The following is an 18,090-nucleotide window of genomic DNA, read 5'->3' on the forward strand; positions in this document are numbered from 1 at the left end:
CTTTTTAGGCATATGGAAGTTGCCAGGCTAGGGGTTGAATTGGAACTGCAACTCCCAGCCTATACCCCAGCCACAGAAAAGCCAGATCTGAGCCATGTCTGGGACCTACACCACAGCTCATGGCAATGTAGGATCCTTAACCCACTGAGTGAGGCCAGGGTTTGTACCTGTGTCCTCATGGGTATTAGTCGGGTTCTTAGCCTGCTGAGCCACAACAGGAACTCCCTACCTGTATAATTCTCTGCTTTTCCTATTTTCACACTTAAGGGGGAAGAGATCCTATGAGGAGAGATCATAAGCATTTTTTGAATTTCCGGGTCAGTTACCACCCTTTCCCCTTTTCAGGTCTGATTTTCCATTAGTAAAAACCAGAGACTTATCCAAAGTTGCTTAGCAATGGGTGTCACTGAAAAGTGTCACTTGGAACAGAAAAGGCTTAAGAATTAAACAGTGACTTGTGTCAATGCTCCTTTCAAGGGGAACAGAAACATGTGCTTTTGACTGAAATAGGACCAGGAGCATTATTTTACCCCAAGTCGTACAAGCTGTGGTTTCATGTAAGATTTACTTTCAAGCTGCCCACAAGGGCTGCCGTCCTAGCTTCCTGCTCTGGGTCTCCCTGAAAAGCCTGAAGGAACCCTGGCACTGAAAATGCTCGTGTCCAGAGCCAAGAATTTAACACCATTCTCCCTCATTATGGAGAGGCCTGCAACCTCAATCTGCAAGAAAGAGGGAAGAAAAGAAAATTAGGTGAGCAGACCACTGGGCGTAGTAGAAGAGCGGGTTTCCCCTCCTCTCCTGCCACCCAAAAGCTAGGCCTGCAGCTTAATTCTTTGTCCAAAGGACCATGACATGTGTGCCATTGTCTGGTTCCTTTGAAGTCCCTTGGAGTCTCTGGCCAGTTGCTTTGGTTGTTTTGAAGCCAAAAAAAAGGTGGGGGGGGGGTAGGGGAGCTCCCATTGTGGCTCAGCAGTAAGGAGCCCGCCTAGTATCCCTGAGGTCTTGGGTTCGATCCCTGGACTTGCTCAGTGGGTTAAGGATCCAGTGCGGCTGTGGCTGTGATGTAGGCCGGCAGCTGTGGCTCCGATTCGACCCCTAGCCTGGGAACTTCCCATTCGACCCCTAGCCTGGGGCCGCACTTGTGGCCCTAAAAAATAAAATAAAAAAAAAAAAAAAAAAGGGAGGAATGTAACAAATTTTGTCCAGAATTTTTGCCCTTGACATTCTTCTCTAAATATTCAAGTTCCTGAATAGAATATAATTATATCTTACATTTATAAAGAAGCAGTATAGCCCAGTGGCTCTGGAATCAGAACTAGATTGCTAGCTCTCTCTCTTACTAGCTCTGAGACCTTAAACAGGCTGTTAATGTGAAGATGTAGCTTTTTCATCTGTAAAACTAGAATACTATCAGCTTCATGAGGATTAAAGGAGGCACTGTATACGAAATACTTTTAGGGCTGCACCCAGGGCGTATGGAAGTTCCCAGGCTAGGAGTCGAATTGGAGCTGCAGCTGCCTGCCTACACCACAGCCACAGCCATGCGAGCCGAGTCTGCGACCTACACCACAGCTCATGGCAACGCCGGGATTTCCTACCCACTGAGTGAGGTCAGGGATTGAACCCCAGTCCTTATGGATACTGACTGTGTTCATTACTGCTGAGCCACGATGGGAACTCCTATTTTTATTATTTTTACTGTGATGAAACTATACCCTTATTTTGCGGTATTCTGATAAGTTTCTCCTTTCGAGATGGCAGGGTAGACTTCTCGCCTTATGAGTAGGGGGAAGGTAGGAGAAGTGCCTTTCTTGAAAGGCCAGGCATTCTTTTTTTTTTTTTTTTTTTTTTTTTGGTCTTTTTGCCTTTTCTAGGGCTGCACCTGTGACATATGGAGAGTCCCAGGCTAGGGGTCTAATCGGAACTGTAGCCACCAGCCTACACCAGAGCCACAGCAATGCGGGATCCAAGCCACATCTGCAAACTACACCACAGCTCACAGCAATGCTGGAGCCTTAACCCACTGAGTGAGGCCAGGGATCGAACCCAGAACCTCATGGTTCCTAGTCGGATTGGTTAACCACTGCGCCACGACGGGAACTCCTGGGCATTCTTGATGTTATCCAGGGAAGGGATGTTTCTATAGGAAAACTGGAATTAGACCGGAGAAGTTACTCCCCTGCTCTCATTTTCCTGGGTTTAGAGCCCAAGGAATCTAAATGTACTTAAGGCCATTCATGCTTGGTAAGATTTTAAAATAGTGGAGTTCTCGTCGTGGCGCAGCGGAAACTAATCTGACTAGGAACCATGAGGTTGCGGGTTCGATCCCTGGCCTTGCTCAGTGGGTTAAGGATCCAGCTTTGCCGTGAGCTGTGGTGTAGGCGGCAGACATGGCTTGGATCTGGTGTTGCTGTGGCTGTGGTGTAGGCTGGCAGAAATAGCTCCGATTAGACCCCTAGCCTGGGAACCTCCATATGCCGTGGGTGTGGCCCTAAAAACACAAAAGACAAAAAAAAAAATTTTTTTTAAATGGTAAGGTAGGAGTTCCCGTTGTGGCTCAGTGGGTTAAGACCCCAACATAGTGTCTGTGAGGATGCGTGTTCGATTCCTGGCCTTGCTCTGTGGGTTAAGGACCCACCGCAAACTGCAGTGTAAGTCCAGAGTTCCCAAAGGCCTCTGATTCTACCCCTAGCCCAGGAATGTCCATATGCCACAGGTGGGGCCATAAAGAGAAGAAAAAAAAAAAATGGTGAGGTGGAAACCATAAGGGGATCACAAACTTAAGATGAAACTCTTATCATGGAAGCTACATTATGTCAGGCAGGCAACAGATTCTGGTAGTAACCTGTGTAACACGTGGGTCAGACTACCTTCCAGTCGTGTAGCTAAAGCACCGGAAAAGCAAACTCTCCAGATGGAGGCTGAATTTCAAGAAAGAAGTTGGGGTTTGACTCTAAATGCTCCTTCTCACGGAAAGAGTAGATCTCCTCACAAGTTCTTTAAACTTTTAAATTTATTTTAATTTGTTTTTTTTGTCTTTTTAGGGCCGCACCTGCAGCACATGGAGGTTCCCAGCTGCAGCTGCCGCCTACACCACAGCCACAGCCACACCGGATCCTTAACCCACTGAGCGAGGCCAGGGATCGAACCCAAAACCTCATCGTTCCTAGTCGGATTCGTTTCCTATGTGCTAGGACGGGAACGCCTCTTTAAACTTTGCAGAGCTTTCAGTTACATCTACTGAGTCTCAGGAAAACTCGAAGGCGTTTGGACATTGCTATCTCTGTTTTTCTAAGTGAACTAAGTTTTAAAGGGATTGCGTGTCTTGGCTAGGATCATGAGGGCATACAGGGTGATGGCTGAGGAAAATCCAGTGTTTTTTTTTTTTAAATTATTCCTAGTCCAAGGAGATTTCAATGATCTCCATACTGGGGAAGTACAACTGCTTTGAAGATTTGTTTTACTCTCATTTTCTATCATTCACACCACTTACATCCCTCGCACTTCATCCACATCTTAGGTAACTGAGTCAATCGTATTCAGAAGAAACATTTTCTGTGTCCCTCATGGGCACAGAACATCGGCTCGTGTGAACAGATTTAATGCGCCATAAATTCAAACATGTAAAAAGATGTAACCTGTACATATCCCTCTGGCCCCACTGAATAATCGAATAAGTATCACTGCCTGAAACTAGGCCCTTGGCCCTTGCTTTTCTTTTTTTCTTTTCTTTTTTTTAATGGCCACACCTGCGGCATCTCAACGTTCCCAGGCTAGGAGTCAGATCAGAGCTGCAGTGAGGCCTACACCACAGCCACAGCAACTTGGGATCTGAGCCGCATCTGTGACCCACACCACAGCTCATGGCAACATGGGATCCTTAACCCACTGAGAGAGGCCAGGGATCGAACCCGGACCCTCGAGGACACAAGGTTGGGTTCTTATAACCCGCTGAGCCACAATGGCAACTCCTGCCTTCGCTTTTCTGGTTTAGACCTAAGCTTGTCTAATATCCATGCAGGGGATCAAAAATAACTTTTCAATTCTGAATTTCCAGAAAAAAACAAAAACAAAAACAAACAACACTGTGAAATTCTAAATGAAAAAATTCCTTAGCAGCAAAATATTAATTATATTACAAAGTTATCCAATCTATATTGAAATATATTCTGAGGAAAAAGAAATATAGCTGTAATTAATTTGCTATTGCCCAAAGTAAGCTAATAATGTTTAAAAAGCATTGAAAGAGTAATATAATCAGAGGTCAGGTTTCCAAAACCAAAGAAAAGTGGAAACCTCCAGCAAGCATCAGCGTAGTGTCTGCATTTACACATTGGCGTAGGTGGCTTTTGTCACTTGGATGGTAATTTTTTTTTTTTCACTTTGTGGAAAGTTTTCCAGACTAATTATTTTTAGGACTAATCAGCCAATTAGTCAATTGAAAATATTAAGCTCCTAGTATGTGTCCCAAGTTGGGACAGATACTGTGTATATATAAAAGGTCTAGGAGTTCCCGTCGTGGCTCAGTGGTTAACGAATCCGACCAGGAACCATGAGGTTGTGGGTTCGGTCCCTGCCCTTGCTCAGTGGGTTAAGGATCCGGCGTTGCTGTGAGCTGTGGTGTAGGTTGCAGACAAGGCTCGGATCCCGCGTTGCTGTGGCTCTGGCGTAGGCCAGTGGCTACAGCTCCGATTCGACCCCTGGCTTGGGAACCTCTACATGCTGCGGGAGCGGCCCAAAGAAATAGAAAAAAAAAAAAAAAGGTCTATATGTTGGGCTCCAGTCTTCAAATCTAATTGGGGAGGGAGGGGTTAGTTAACATACATTAAGTATTTTTTTATCATTTAAATTAGAGAAACAATGTTGTCTTAAATGTGCTGTTGGCTTTCGGAGAAGTACAGATTAATGTGGCTTGAAATAATCTAAATAATAAAGTTTGTTTCCCATTAAGTCTTTGAGAAGACTAAATTTTGTCCTAATTTTATTTATTTATTTATTTTTTTGCTTTTTAGGACTGCACCTACAGCATATGAAGATTCCCAGGCTAGGGGTTGAATCGGAGCTACAGCTGCCGCCTACACCACAGAGAAATGCAGGATCCAAGCCGGGTCTGCAACCTACACCACAGCTCACGGCAACACCGGATTCTTAACCCGCTGAGCGAGGCCAGGGATCGAACTCCTGTCCTCATGGATACTAGTTGGGTTCGTTAATCACTGGGCAACGAAGGGAACTCCACTCCTGCCCTAATTTTAAAAACGTACATTATTTCTGGGAGTTCCTGTGTGGCTCAGTGGTAACAAACCCAACTAGGATGCATGAAGCTGCGGATTCGATCCCTGGCCTCAGTCATCAGGTTATGGATCTGGCATTGCTGTGAGCTGTGGTGTAGGTCACAGATTCAGCTCGGATACCATATTGCTGTGGCTGTGGAGTAGGGCGGCAGCGGAAGCTCCAATGTGACCACTAGCCTGGGAGCTTCCATATGCCTTGGGTCTGGCCCCAAAAAGAAAGAAAGAAAAAAAAAAGGCATTATTTCAAACATGGAGAAATTGTTCTAGGCACTGGGGATATATGGACAAATAAAGCACAACTTGTCCTCAAGAGCTTACCTTTGATAGGCGGAAAGAAATAAACAAAGTCATTGCAAATCACTGCAAGAGGATTTACCAGTAGGGCACCTCCAAGGAAAGGGTTGACAGGGAAAGCTTCAAGTACTTGACCTTCAGGGATGTCACTGACGACAGGGAGAGGACAAATGTGTGTCTGTGGGGGGGTGAATACTGGGAGGGGAGAGAGAGAGGAGGGAAAGGCATTCCAGAAAAAGAAAACTGAAAGCAGCGTCTGAGCCTGTAGGGAACCTGAAGCTGGGGTTTTCCACATTTATTTCAAAGACCTTCATCATCTATATGGAAAGAGGGGTCTTTTAAAACATATAACTAGACCATAATGACTATGAAATTTAAATATACATGCTAATGATTACTTTCCCCTATTTTTCAGCTGTTCACAATTATATCCCATGTATGTAAGAATCTATCTTCAGATACGAGCCATTTTGTGATGATTCAATTGTTTCTAGTCAATTTCAAAGGGAATGATCAGAGCACCACATGAATATCTTCTACAGAAAAAAATATTTTAACAAAGATTATTAGTCAACTTAAGGTTTTAAGGGATTACAGAACTAGAATAAAAGGAGCATAAAAACTCAGGTAATAAAACCGTTTGATATCTTATATTTTGAAGGCCTCTTAATATTTAGCTAACGGCTTATAAACATTCACATAAAATCACATAAATGAATACACAGATGCACTTAAAATCACCTAAAATTCGTTTTAAAATATATATATTCTCTTGAACTACACCATTAGGGATATTATTCAAAAATCATTTTCGAAAGAAAACATTCTAGTAAGCTTTCCCTTAAAAAGAGAAAAAATTTCCCATCATGCTACAGCTTCAAAGTTTCAGAAACGCTTGATTTCAAACTTTCCCTGGGTACCTTTAACGGGTGGTCTGGTCAAATTTCACACCTAAGCACATTTCCACCTACTAACGGTGAGCATAACAGGGGTACTTTTTTGTTGCTATGAGAACCTTCTATTTTGTATCCGAAATCGCAGCCTTGACAACGCAAATGTTTGCGCCTGTTTTACACATGTTTTTCGACTGCGATTCCGCTCCTCCTAGTAATAACAGCCTAATGGCTCTGGTTTCCTCCCGCGCCGGCCCAGTTTTCCGTCCCAGCTCCAGCTCTCGGCCGCCGCCTCTGGGAGCGGGAGGCGAGTCCTGGACGGGAGAAAACCGAGGGCAGGAGGTGGGGCAGGTCCGGCCCCTCCGTGGCCTGCGGACGCCAAGCGGAGGCGGCGGGATGGCGGGCTGCTTTTGTCATCCCTCGGGAGCTGAGCTCTGCACCCAGTTCTCCAGCTGCGTTTAAAAATCTGCAGTAGGAAAAAAAAAAAAAAAAAAAATCGAGCAACGCCAGGTCCAAAGAACTGGAGGGGAGGGGGAGTGCAGTGTGTCCGTGATGTCCCCAAATGATCAGAGACAAGAACAGGAGGGGTTCCAGGCTTTATTATTAAATACTTCCTCCAAGCCAGAGAAACCTGGGCTCAGGCCTCGGTTCTGGAAGGAGGAGGATGATGTGAGGGACGGGGCGCGGGGGGCGCGTCCAGGCTTCCGGCCTCCAGGGCGTCAGAGGGTCGTGGCGGGAACGGGGAGGGCGCGCGCTCGGAGCTTCCCCCCCACCCCCCGCTCCAGGGTCTTTTTCCCTTGGGATTCGGAGATGCCCATCCTCCGGGCTGGCCTCGCCGCGGGGCAGGAGGGGGCCGGGGCGCCGCGACCTCGCCTAGCGACCGGCCTCTCCCGGGCGACGGCGCCGCAACAAGATGGCGGACGACAGAGAGAGGGAAGGCACAGGTAAGAGGCGCCGCGGGAGCCCGGCCCTCACCGCCCGCCGCGACCCCGGGCCGCGCGGAGGAGCTCCGGCCGGGGTGGGTCTCCCTGCCTCTGGGGCCCCGCCCTCAGCGAGACGCAGACTCAGCCGCAGCCTGCCGCGCGCCCGGCAGGGGAGGGGAGGCCCCCTCCCCCGCTCCCGCCGGCTTCCCCGCCCCGCCGCTCCGCCCTCCCGCCCCCTCCGCCTCGCCCCTCCTCCGAGGCCGAGCCTCGCTTCCTGCGCGGGTTGGGGCCGCGGCTCCTCCGGAGGCGGCCGGGCCATAATGGCGTCCTTGTTCACGGTCTCAGGGACGCCGCCTCCAGGCCCTCGGCGAGGCTCTCGTGGCCGCAGGCGCCACGCCGGCAACCGCTCAGGCCGTGGGCCCCTGGGGCGGCCTGGGTGAGGACGGACCCGGCCGCCAGAGTCCGGGGGGCGCCTCCCCGGCCGCGCCGAAACCCCGCCCGGTCGGCTTGGCGGTCGCGGCCACCATTTTGCCTCCATAGCGGGGATGTGGGAGGACGGCCTCGAGGTCACCGCCGCTCCGTCGCACAGGCTTCCAAGTGCTGGTGCGCCCCCCGCGTGGTGGCTTGTCTTAAACAAACATCCTAAAACAGATTTAATAAAGAGGAAAGAGCCAACTCCAGCAGGGACCGGGGGGAGCCCCGCGCGCCGGCCGGGCCTCTGCGGCGGCACCAGCGGACCCAGTGCGCGCGGTCGCGGTCGCGGTCGCGGCGGGCAGAGGCGGGACTCGCCCTACCGGCGTCCTGTCGCCGGAGGGCTCGGAGGGATGGGTGTGTTTCGCCAGACTATTAACGTTGTTTTAATTCGGCGGTGTGATAAAAACCTGATCCTCGGTTACCATCCTCCGTTAATTTTGGTAATTGGGGGAACTCATTGCAAAAACATAAAAAAAAAAAAAAGCCACGAAACTGTAGAAGTAAACATCTTAGAAATGAAAATAACATTCCACCTTTGTTCTTCGGAGTGCTTGAAACATCATGTCAACATACCATTTTTCTCAGCGTGGAACCAAGTGAAATTGGATTAACAAGTAGTATTTACAAGTGTAGAAGGCAGCCTTAAGAATTAGTCACTTGTTATGGTGATCACAGAAAATCCGTGGAGGAACACGAAACTGTGCCAAAGATCTACCTACTGATAGCAGTAATACTATTTGATTTTTTTTTTTTACTGGTACCCTTAGTCTGAAAAGCCAGACTTACTTTACAGATGTTACCTTTCCTAAAATATCCTTATAATTTTATTGTGCTGCTTTAAAAGTATAAGGTACATCCTAAGAAAATAGTTTTTTATATTAGTTTTAAAACTTCCCCAGAAAACCAGTTGACTTCCTTTTATTTAAATTATTATTTACAAAAATGGAAGAATCATTAAGAGATAAGTAAACACTTACTTAGGGATTTTTTAAAAGATTGGATTCGTTCAGCCTGAGAAAATGCACTGGATTATGCCCTGAATAGTTTTCTTCACTTAAAAAAGTAGAATGAAAGCTTTTCTGATTTTTCAGTTTTCAAAAGTACTTTTCTGTTTAAAATAAATTCAAAGTGGAGTTACCCTGTGGCTCAGAGGAAACAACCCAGCTAGTATCCATGAGGATACAGGTTCTTATCCCTGGCCCCACTCAGTGGGTTAAGGATCTGGTGAGCTGTGGTGTAGTTCGCAGATACCACTGGCATCCTGGCATTGCTATTGCTGTGGCGCAGGTTGTCAGCTGTAGCTCAGAAGGGACCCCTCTAACCTGGGAGCTTCCATATGCTGCAGGTGCGTCCCCCCCAAAAAATAAATTCAAAGGAAGAAACAATTTTATCTATAACTTAGAAGTAATGACTCCTAAAAGTTGGATGTCATTCATTCAGTTGGCTTGTGTTTAATGCTTATCATATGGTAAGCATTCTGATTAGGTTAAAATTTTAGAGGATATACAAAGATTGAAAAAAAACAGTTTTTTTTTTTTTTCCAAGGAAGGGAGATAAGACATCCATAAATGGGAGGGAACAGTCAGCTGGGCTGAGCAGCCTGTGTGGCGCTGTTGTGCCAGGTGTGTTCTATCCCCTCCTGCTGTGGGCAGCAGCCTGGGCATCACTAGGAGCTTATCCCACAGGAAGGAGCTCAGTCCCTGACCCTGCCCTGCTGAGTCAGAGTCTGCATTTAAACATTCCTGCTTGTGATCCGCATGCACATTAAAGGTTGAGAAGGTTACATGGTATGTCTCATTTGCTCTTTACAAGTTTTATGAGTTAACTATAACTGCAGGGGTTTTTTTTGTTTTTTTTTGTCTTTTTTTGCCATTTCTTTCTTTTTGCCATGCTCCCGTGGCATATGGAGGTTCCCAGGCTAGGGGTCGAATCGGAGCTGCAGCCATCCGCCTACACCATAGCCACAGCAATTCGGGATCCGAACCGCATCTGTGACCTACATCACAGCTCACGGCAATGCCAGATCCTTAACCCACTGAGCGAGGCCAGGGATGGAACCCACAACCTCTTGGTTTCTAGTCGGATTCGTTAACCACTGAGCCACCATGGGAACTCCTATAACTGCAGTTTTAAGAGCATGATGAAATAAAAGTATGTTGTCTGAGGATAAACTAGAAACGCATTAGCTGCTATCTTTATTTTTTTTTTTTAGGACCACACTCCTGGCATATGGAGGTTCCTAGGCCTACACCACAGCCACCGCAACACAGGATCCAAGCCTCGTCTGTGACCTACACCACAGCTCACGGAAAGGCCAGATCCTTAACCCACTGAGCGAGGTCAGGGATCCAACCCACAACCTCATGGTTACTAGTCTGCTAGCATTCATTTCTGCTGTGCCACAACGGGAACTCCCTGATATCATCTTTCTGTACACATTCTACCCCTATATTTGATTCTCAGCTGTAAAGTTTCAGATATTACATGTAACCAGTTAATTGGAATCGATCAGTCTTTGGGGAGTCACTCAAGCTAAAAAAACTCATGAAGAGTGAGGTGTAAACCCAAATGATGAGTTATTAATTTAAGTAGAGGTATGTTGATACAATGATCAGAAAGCTGACCTCTGCGATATAGTATATCATTTTATGGGTATTAAGCTTTTGGGGAGGGCAAATTTGTATTCCTAAATTGCTTGATGAGCATGGAGTCATGCATAAGAAAAAGGATAGTTTTGAAGCCTTTGTCCATCATCTTATAAGCTCCAGGAGGGTGGGGATCACTTCTTTATACTCGTCTTGCAGGTGCATAACACAGGGTAGAAATTCAATAAATATTGTTGTATTTAGGAGTTCCCATCACGGCGCAGCAGAAACGAATCTGACTAGGAACCATGAGGTTGTGGGTTGGATCCCTGGCCTTGCTCAGTTGGTTAAGGATCCGACGTTGCCGTGAGCTGTGGTGTAGGTCGCAGACGCAGCTCAGATCCTGCGTTGTGGCTGTGGTGTAGGCCGTCAGCTATAGCTCTGATTAGATCCCTAGCCTGGGAACCTCCATATGCCGCGGGTGCGGCTCTAAAAAGACAAAAGACCAAAAAAAAAAAAAAAATTAAACTTTAAAATTTTTATTTTATATTGGAGTATAGTTGATTTACAATGTGTTAATTTCAGGTATACAGCAGTCATTCCGTTAAACATATATTCATTCTTCTTCAGATTCTTTCCCCACATAGGTTACTATAGAATATTGAGTGTAGTTCCCTGTGCTGTACAGCAGGCCCTTGTTGATGATCTATTTTATAGATAGTTTTGCGCATATGTCAATCCCAAACCCTGCGTCTCTCCCTCTCCACCACCTTTCCCCTTTGGTAACCATGAGTCTGCGAGTTTATTTCTGTTTTGCAGATAAGTTCATTTGTATCATTTTTATAGATTCTATATATAAGTTGATATCATATGATATTTGTCTTTGACTTATTTCACTCCGTATGATAATCTGTAGGTCCATCCATGTTGCTGCAAATGGCATTATTTCCTTCTTTTTTATGGCTTAGTAATGTTCTGTTGTATATATGTACACATCTTCTTTATCCCGTCCTCTGTCCATGGACATTTAGGTTGCTTCTGTATCTTGGCTGTTATAAGTAATGTTGCAGTAAACATCGGGATGCATGTTTTTTGTCCCCCTGTATTGTGCCATTCCTCTCAAAACCCAACCTTTGGAAATCTAAAGTAGAAAAGAAATTACAGGTGAATATTATTTTTTAAAAAGTGAACTGTTGATAGTATACAGTGTGGAATAGAAAATGGGAGCTTTGGAGTTCCCGTCATGGCACAGTGGAAATGAATCCAACTAGGCACCATGAGGTTGCGGGTTCAGTCCCTGCCTCATTCAGTGGGTTAAGGATCTGGTGTTGCCATGAGCTGTGGTGTAGGTCGCAGACATGGCTTGGATCTGGCATTGCTGTGACTGTAGGTAGGTGTAGGCCGGCAGATGTAGGTCCGATTCAGCCCCTGGCCTGGTAGCTTCCATCTGCTGCAGGTGTGACCCTAAAAAGCCAAAAAAAAAAAAAAAAAAAAAAATGGAAATGTGAGCTTCGGAGTAAGATTTGAATTACAGCTTTCTCAAGCTCGTCTGCTCTTAGCCAAGATGCTATCCTAAGGATAAGGATGTTCAGGTTCTTCGCATGTAAAGGGGGCATAATTAAGACTGTTTCATAATGTTGTAATGGACTGTATCTTATCTTTATTCCTTCACCACCTACCACAATGCCTAGCATTAAAAAGGTGCTGAGTAAATAGGAAGGAAAGTGCTTGGTGCATTCTGGGGATGAGTAGCTGTTGGTGTGTGCAGGACGTATAATCTAAGCGTTAAGAAACACTTAAATCTAAGACTAGTATCCATGAGGAGGCGGGTTCGATCCTTGGCCTTGCTCAGTAGGTTAAGAATCTGGCATTGCTGTGAGCTGTGGTGTGGGTCGCAGACACGGCTTGGATCTGGTGTGGCTGTGGCTGTGGCTGTGGTGCAGGCCGGCAGCTGTAGCTCTGATTTGAACCCTGAACTGGGAACTTACATATTCCGTAGGTGTGGCCCTTAAAAAGCAAAAAAAAAAAAAAAAAAAAAAAGAAGTAAATATTATTCAGGAGTTTTCCTTGGTGGCCTAATGCTTAAGGACCTGGCATTGTCACTACCGCGGTTTGAATCACTGCTGTGGTGTGTGGGTTCAGTCCCTGGCCCAGAATTTCCCTGTGCCCAGGTGTGGGCAAAAAATGTTAGTAGGCCTTAGAAAGGAAAGAAATTCTCACACGTACACCACATGGATGAATTTTGAGGACATCTTGCTAAGTGAACTTAATCAGTCACAAAATGGCAAATACTGTATGATCCCACTTCCATGAGGTGCCTAGAGTAGTCAAATTCCTGGAGACAGAAAGTAGAATGGTGGAGTTCCTGTTGTGGCTCTGTGGTTAGCGAGCCCGGCTAGTATCCACAAGGACACGGGTTCAATCCCTGGCCTCACTCAGTGGGTTAAGGATCCGGTGTTGCCATAAGCTGTGGTGTAGGTCACAGATGTGGCTCAGATCTGGTGTTGCTGTGGCTGTGGTGTAGGCCGGCGGCTACAGCTCCAATTACACCCCTAGCCTGGGAACCTCCATATGCTGCAGGTGTGGCCCTAAAAAGCCAAAAAAATAAAAACAACAAAAAAACAAAACCCAACAAAACAAAAAACAACAACAACAAAAAAGGGAGTTCCCCTAGTGACACAGAGGAAACGAATCTGACTACAAAATAAGATTACACCAGGCACTGTTAATATCAAGAAGGATAAAGATATAACTGTAGGAGTTCCCATCGTGGCTCAGTGGTTACCAAATCCGACTAGGAACCATGAGGTTGCAGCTTCAATCTCTGGCCTCGATCAGTGGTTTAAGGATCCAGCGTTGCCGAGAGCTGTGGTGTAGGTCACAGATGGGACTCATATCCTGTGTGGCTGTGGCTGTGGTGGAGGCTGGCAGCTGTGGCTCCAATTTGAGTGCTAGCCTGGGAACCTCCAGGTGCCTCGGGTGTGGCCCTAAAAAGCCAAAAAAAAAAAAAAAAAAAAAAATTGTCATTGTTTTTTGGACAGCAATTTGGAAATTTGTATTAAAATTATTTATAAATTTTGAGATATGGATAAAATCTACTTGTGCAACAAATAGGGATACAAAGTGAATTGTAGACATTGTAGAATGCTTTTTTCTTCACCCACATCTCAACACCACAACAGGGTTGTAATACAAGAACAGCGGCTTACAACTGAAAGTTGTGTAAGATGCAAACTGTAGTTAGGGAGGCATTCTCGGAGGAATCTGGCATGTCCAGCTACAGCAAACTTTAAACACACCCTGTTTTGAATCAAATCGACATAAAGCTGATGACCTCGCTCATTTCCTTATCTGATGCCTCGTGTGTGGCTTTCAACAAAAAATCACAAGGCAGCTAAAAGGCAAGAAAAACAACCTGAAGGGAAAGCAAGCATCAGAACCAGACTGAGATATAGGATACAAAGTTTGCAACTATTAAATAAAGAATTTTTTTTTTTCTTTTTAGGGCCACATCTGTGGCATATGGACGTTCGCAGGCTAGGGATCAAATCTGAGCTACAGCTGCTGGTCTACACCGCAGCTACAGCAACACCAGACCCAAGCCTTGTCTGTGACCTACGCCACAGCTCACAGCAATGCCAGATCCCCTACCCACTGATCAAGGCCAGGAATTGAACCTGCATCCTCATGGATACTAGTTGGATTTGTTAATGCTGAGCCACGATGGGCACTCCAGATAAAGAATTTAAGAACAATGACTGGAGTTCCCGTCGTGGCTCAGTGGTTAACGAATCTGACTAGGAACCATGAGGTTGCAGGTTCAATACCTGGCCTCGCTCAGTGGGTTGAAGAGCCCGTGTTGCTGTGAGCTGTGCTGTAGGTCGAAGACGCGGCTCGGATCCCACGTGGCTGTGGCTCTGGCATCAGCCAGCAGCAACAGCTCCGATTCGACCCCTAGCCTGGGAACCTCCATGTGCCTCGGGCCCTAGAAAAGACAAAAAGACAAGAAAACAAAACAAAACAAAGAGCTATGACTAATATGTTAAGGGCTCTAATGGAAAAAATAGGCAGCATGCAAGAACAGATGGGTATTGTAAGCCTGGAGATGAAAACTCTAAGGAAGAAAGGGAAATGACCAAAGGCACGTTACGGAGATGAAGAATGCCTTTGACGGTCCCATCCAGACCCAAGGTGGCTGAGGAAAGAATCATTGAGCCTGAAGATGTCAATAGAAACCTCCCAAACAAAAGTGCAGAGAGGAAAAAAAGAAAAACAAAAGTGAAAACCACAGCATCTGAGAACTGGAAATTTTTTTCAAGATTTAAAATTCAAAAAGAGAGGGGAAAAAAAAAAAAAAAAAAGGAGTTCCCGTCGTGGCTCAGTGGTTAACAAATCTGACTAGGAACCATGAGGTTGCAGGTTCAATCCCTGGCCTCGCTCAGTGGGTAAGGATCCGGCATTGCCGTGAGCTGTGGTGTAGGTTGCAGATGCGGTTCAGATCCTGCATTGCTGTGGCTGTGGTGTAGGCCAGCAGCTACAGCTCCAATTAGACCCCTAGCCTGGGAACCTCCATATGCACGGGTGTGGCCCTAAAAAGACAAAAGACAAAAAAAAAAAAAAAAATTCACATATATGGAATTACCTGAAGGAAAGGAATCAACGAATTGGAGCACAAGAAATATTTGAAGTAATCCCAAGAATTTTCCAAAATTAATGGCAGAGACCAAACGAGATCCCAGAAGCTAAGCAAACACCATCAGGATAAATACCAAAAAGCTATGCCTAGGTAGGTTATATTCAAACTGCAGAAAACCAAAGGTAGCATGAAAATCCTGAAAGAAGCCAGAAAAAAACACAGGCTAGGCTACCTAGGCTTCTTGTCAGAAATCACGTAAACCAGGAGTTAGTGGACTTAAATGTTTTAAGTCTTGAAAAACAGGGAAAGCAATGCCACCAAGGTCACATAGCTGGGTGCTGAAGCAAGGACTCATGGTCAAGTCTGTCTGACTCTAGAGCCAACGTTCTTAGCCACTATATCCCACAGAGAAGTCAAGTGGAATTTTACATAAAAGGAAGGAAAAATTCGCCCATGATCTCATTATCTAGAGCAGTAGTTCTCAGACTTCAGTATATCACCTGGCTGGCTAGTTAAACCCTAGGTGGCTGGGCACCTGGCTCAGAATTTGGGGGCAGTGCGGGGTGTGAGGAGGGGCTGAGAATCTGCATTTGTAGCAAGTTAACACAGGATGAAGATGTTATTAAAAACCATCGCTCTAGAATCTAGAGTAAAGTTTGCCATTTTTTTCTCCAGGCCGCTGCAGTGGCAACACTGGATATTTAATCTGCTGCACCACAAGGGAACTCCTAAATTTTGCTATTTTATTTTATTTTACTTCATTTTTTTGTCTTTTTGACGCTGAACCCATGGCACATGGAAGTTCCCAGGCTAGGGGCTGAATAGGAGCTGTAGCTGCCAGTCTACGCCACAGCCACAGCATCTCAGCATCTGAGCTGCATCTGTGACCTACACTGCAGCTTGCAGCAATGCTGGATCCTTAACCCACTGAGTGAGGCTGGGAATCGAACCCACTGAGGATCCTTATCTTCCTGGGATCGAACCCACTGAGTCACAACAGGCACTCCAAAGTTTGCCATTTTAATATATTTTCTTATGGTTTTTTTTCTAGGCAGATTTATATTTTGTTTTGTTATAGATTTTAAATTACATTGTATATAGTTTTATGTCCATCTTTTCTGCTTACTATCATAAGCACTTTTTCCTGTCATATTTCTGAAAAACATTATTTCTAATAGCTACATTGATTATATTTATGAAATGCATTTAAGCTTTCCCTGACTGTTGGATATTTACATCATTTCCAGATTTTCTGTGCTATAAATAATGCCACAATGAATATTCAGTGAATGTCTTGTGTTAAGAATCTTGTGGAGTTCCCTAATAGCACAGTGGGTTAAGGATCTGGCCTTGTCACTGCTGTGGCCTGGGTTCCTGACTGTAGGCTTGGCTGAAAAACAATAACAAGAGAATGTTTTGGAGTTCCTGTTGTGGCGCAGTGGTTAATGAATCCGACTAGGAACCATGAGGTTGCAGGGTTCGGTCCCTGCCCTTGCTCAGTGGGTTAACGATCTGGCGTTGCCGTGAGCTGTGGTGTAGGTCGCAGACGCGGATGGGATCCCGAGTTGCTGTTGCTCTGGCATAGGCCGGTGGCTACAGCTCCGATTTGACCCTAGCCTGGGAACCTCTATCTGCCACAGGAGCAGCCCTAGAAAAGGCAAAAAAAGACAAAAAAAAAAAAAAAAAAAGTTTTGACACAGCTTTCATCTCCACCTTCCACTCCCTTTGGAAAAATGATTTCATTTAATCTCATTTCTGTTGGTTTTTACTAGTTACATACTAGTTATTAAACATTATTATTATTATTATTATTTTTTGTCTTTTTAGGGCTGCACCTGCGGCACATGGAGCTTCCCAGGCTAGGGGTCAAATCAGAGTCGTAGCCGCCAGCCCACACCAGAGCCAGAGCAATGCAGGATCTGAGCCACATCTGCAACCCACACCACAGCTCATGGCAATGCCGAGCCCCAACCCACTGAGCGAGGCCAGGGATCAAACCCTTGTCCTCATGGATACTAGTCAGGTTTGTTAACTGCTGAGCCACAACGGGAACTCCTAAAACATCATTTAATTTCTAAATTCTATGAGTATCTTGTTGTGATCCTTTTGTACTAATTGCATTCATTTCTTTTAAAAAGTGTAATTAATGAAAGATACGTAGATACCCATCTGAGCTTCTGATCAGAGTAAGACACACATTTGCTTATGTTTATCTCTACTGTTATAGTAGAAACTCCGTGAGGTCAGAGACTATTTCACTTACTGCTAAATCCGTGGGATTTAGAACAATCGTAGAATGTAGTAGTCACACTGCAAATATTTATTGAAGGAATCAATGAACCAGGAATAACACATTGAGTAAAGAAGTTTAATGCCACCCTGTATGGTCTTATTTTGAGTAAATGTATTTTTCTGTTAACCTTCTAAAAATTTTGAAAATAGGAGTTCCTGTCGTGGCTCAACGGAAACGAATCCCATCATGAGCCATGAGGTGTGGGTTCAATCCCTGGCATCACTCAGTGGGTTAAGGATCTGTCATTGCCATGAGCTATGGTGTAGGTCGCAGACACAGTTCAGATCCTGTGTTGCTGTGGCTCTGGTGTAGGCCGGCAGCTATAGCTCCGATTAGACCCCTAGCCTGGGGACTTCCATATGCTGCAGGTGCAACCTCAAAAAGCAAAAAAAGAGAATTAAAAATATTGAAAATATCTTAGAGTATCTTCATTGCATTTGCGTAGGCGCTTAGATTGGAAATTACATATTTAATCCTACCTCATCATTTAAAAAGCTGGAATGGCACTTCCACTTCAACATGATGATTGAGCGCAAATAATTATTTTTACCCTTCCTGAAACCCCACTAGAATGACAGTAAGGGAATTTTTAGAAAGGCGTAGACTGACAAAGAGAATAGGAGAGGACTTATTAGTGGTTTGTTAAAACAACATTAGGAGAGGAGATAATAAATTATTAAATGGATGGATGAATGGCA

The 18,090-nt window shown here is 45.3% G+C and overlaps 1 protein-coding gene across 2 annotated transcripts in view; it reads left to right on the top strand.

Annotated features, from left to right (window-relative positions):
* Positions 6,244-18,090, top strand: part of EFCAB2 (EF-hand calcium binding domain 2) — a 97,046-nt gene continuing 85,199 nt past the window's right edge. The window contains exon 1 of one of the 2 annotated variants that reach the window (XM_005653792.3): positions 6,244-7,425. In XM_005653792.3, coding sequence (XP_005653849.2) covers positions 7,034-7,425 — 392 coding nt within the window. In that variant the 5' untranslated portion in view covers positions 6,244-7,033. The remainder of the gene's footprint in view (positions 7,426-18,090) is intronic. The other variant, XM_003130566.4, reaches the window with a different exon arrangement.

This window comes from Sus scrofa, chromosome 10, assembly GCF_000003025.6.
Source record: "Sus scrofa isolate TJ Tabasco breed Duroc chromosome 10, Sscrofa11.1, whole genome shotgun sequence".
Taxonomy (NCBI): domain Eukaryota; kingdom Metazoa; phylum Chordata; class Mammalia; order Artiodactyla; family Suidae; genus Sus; species Sus scrofa.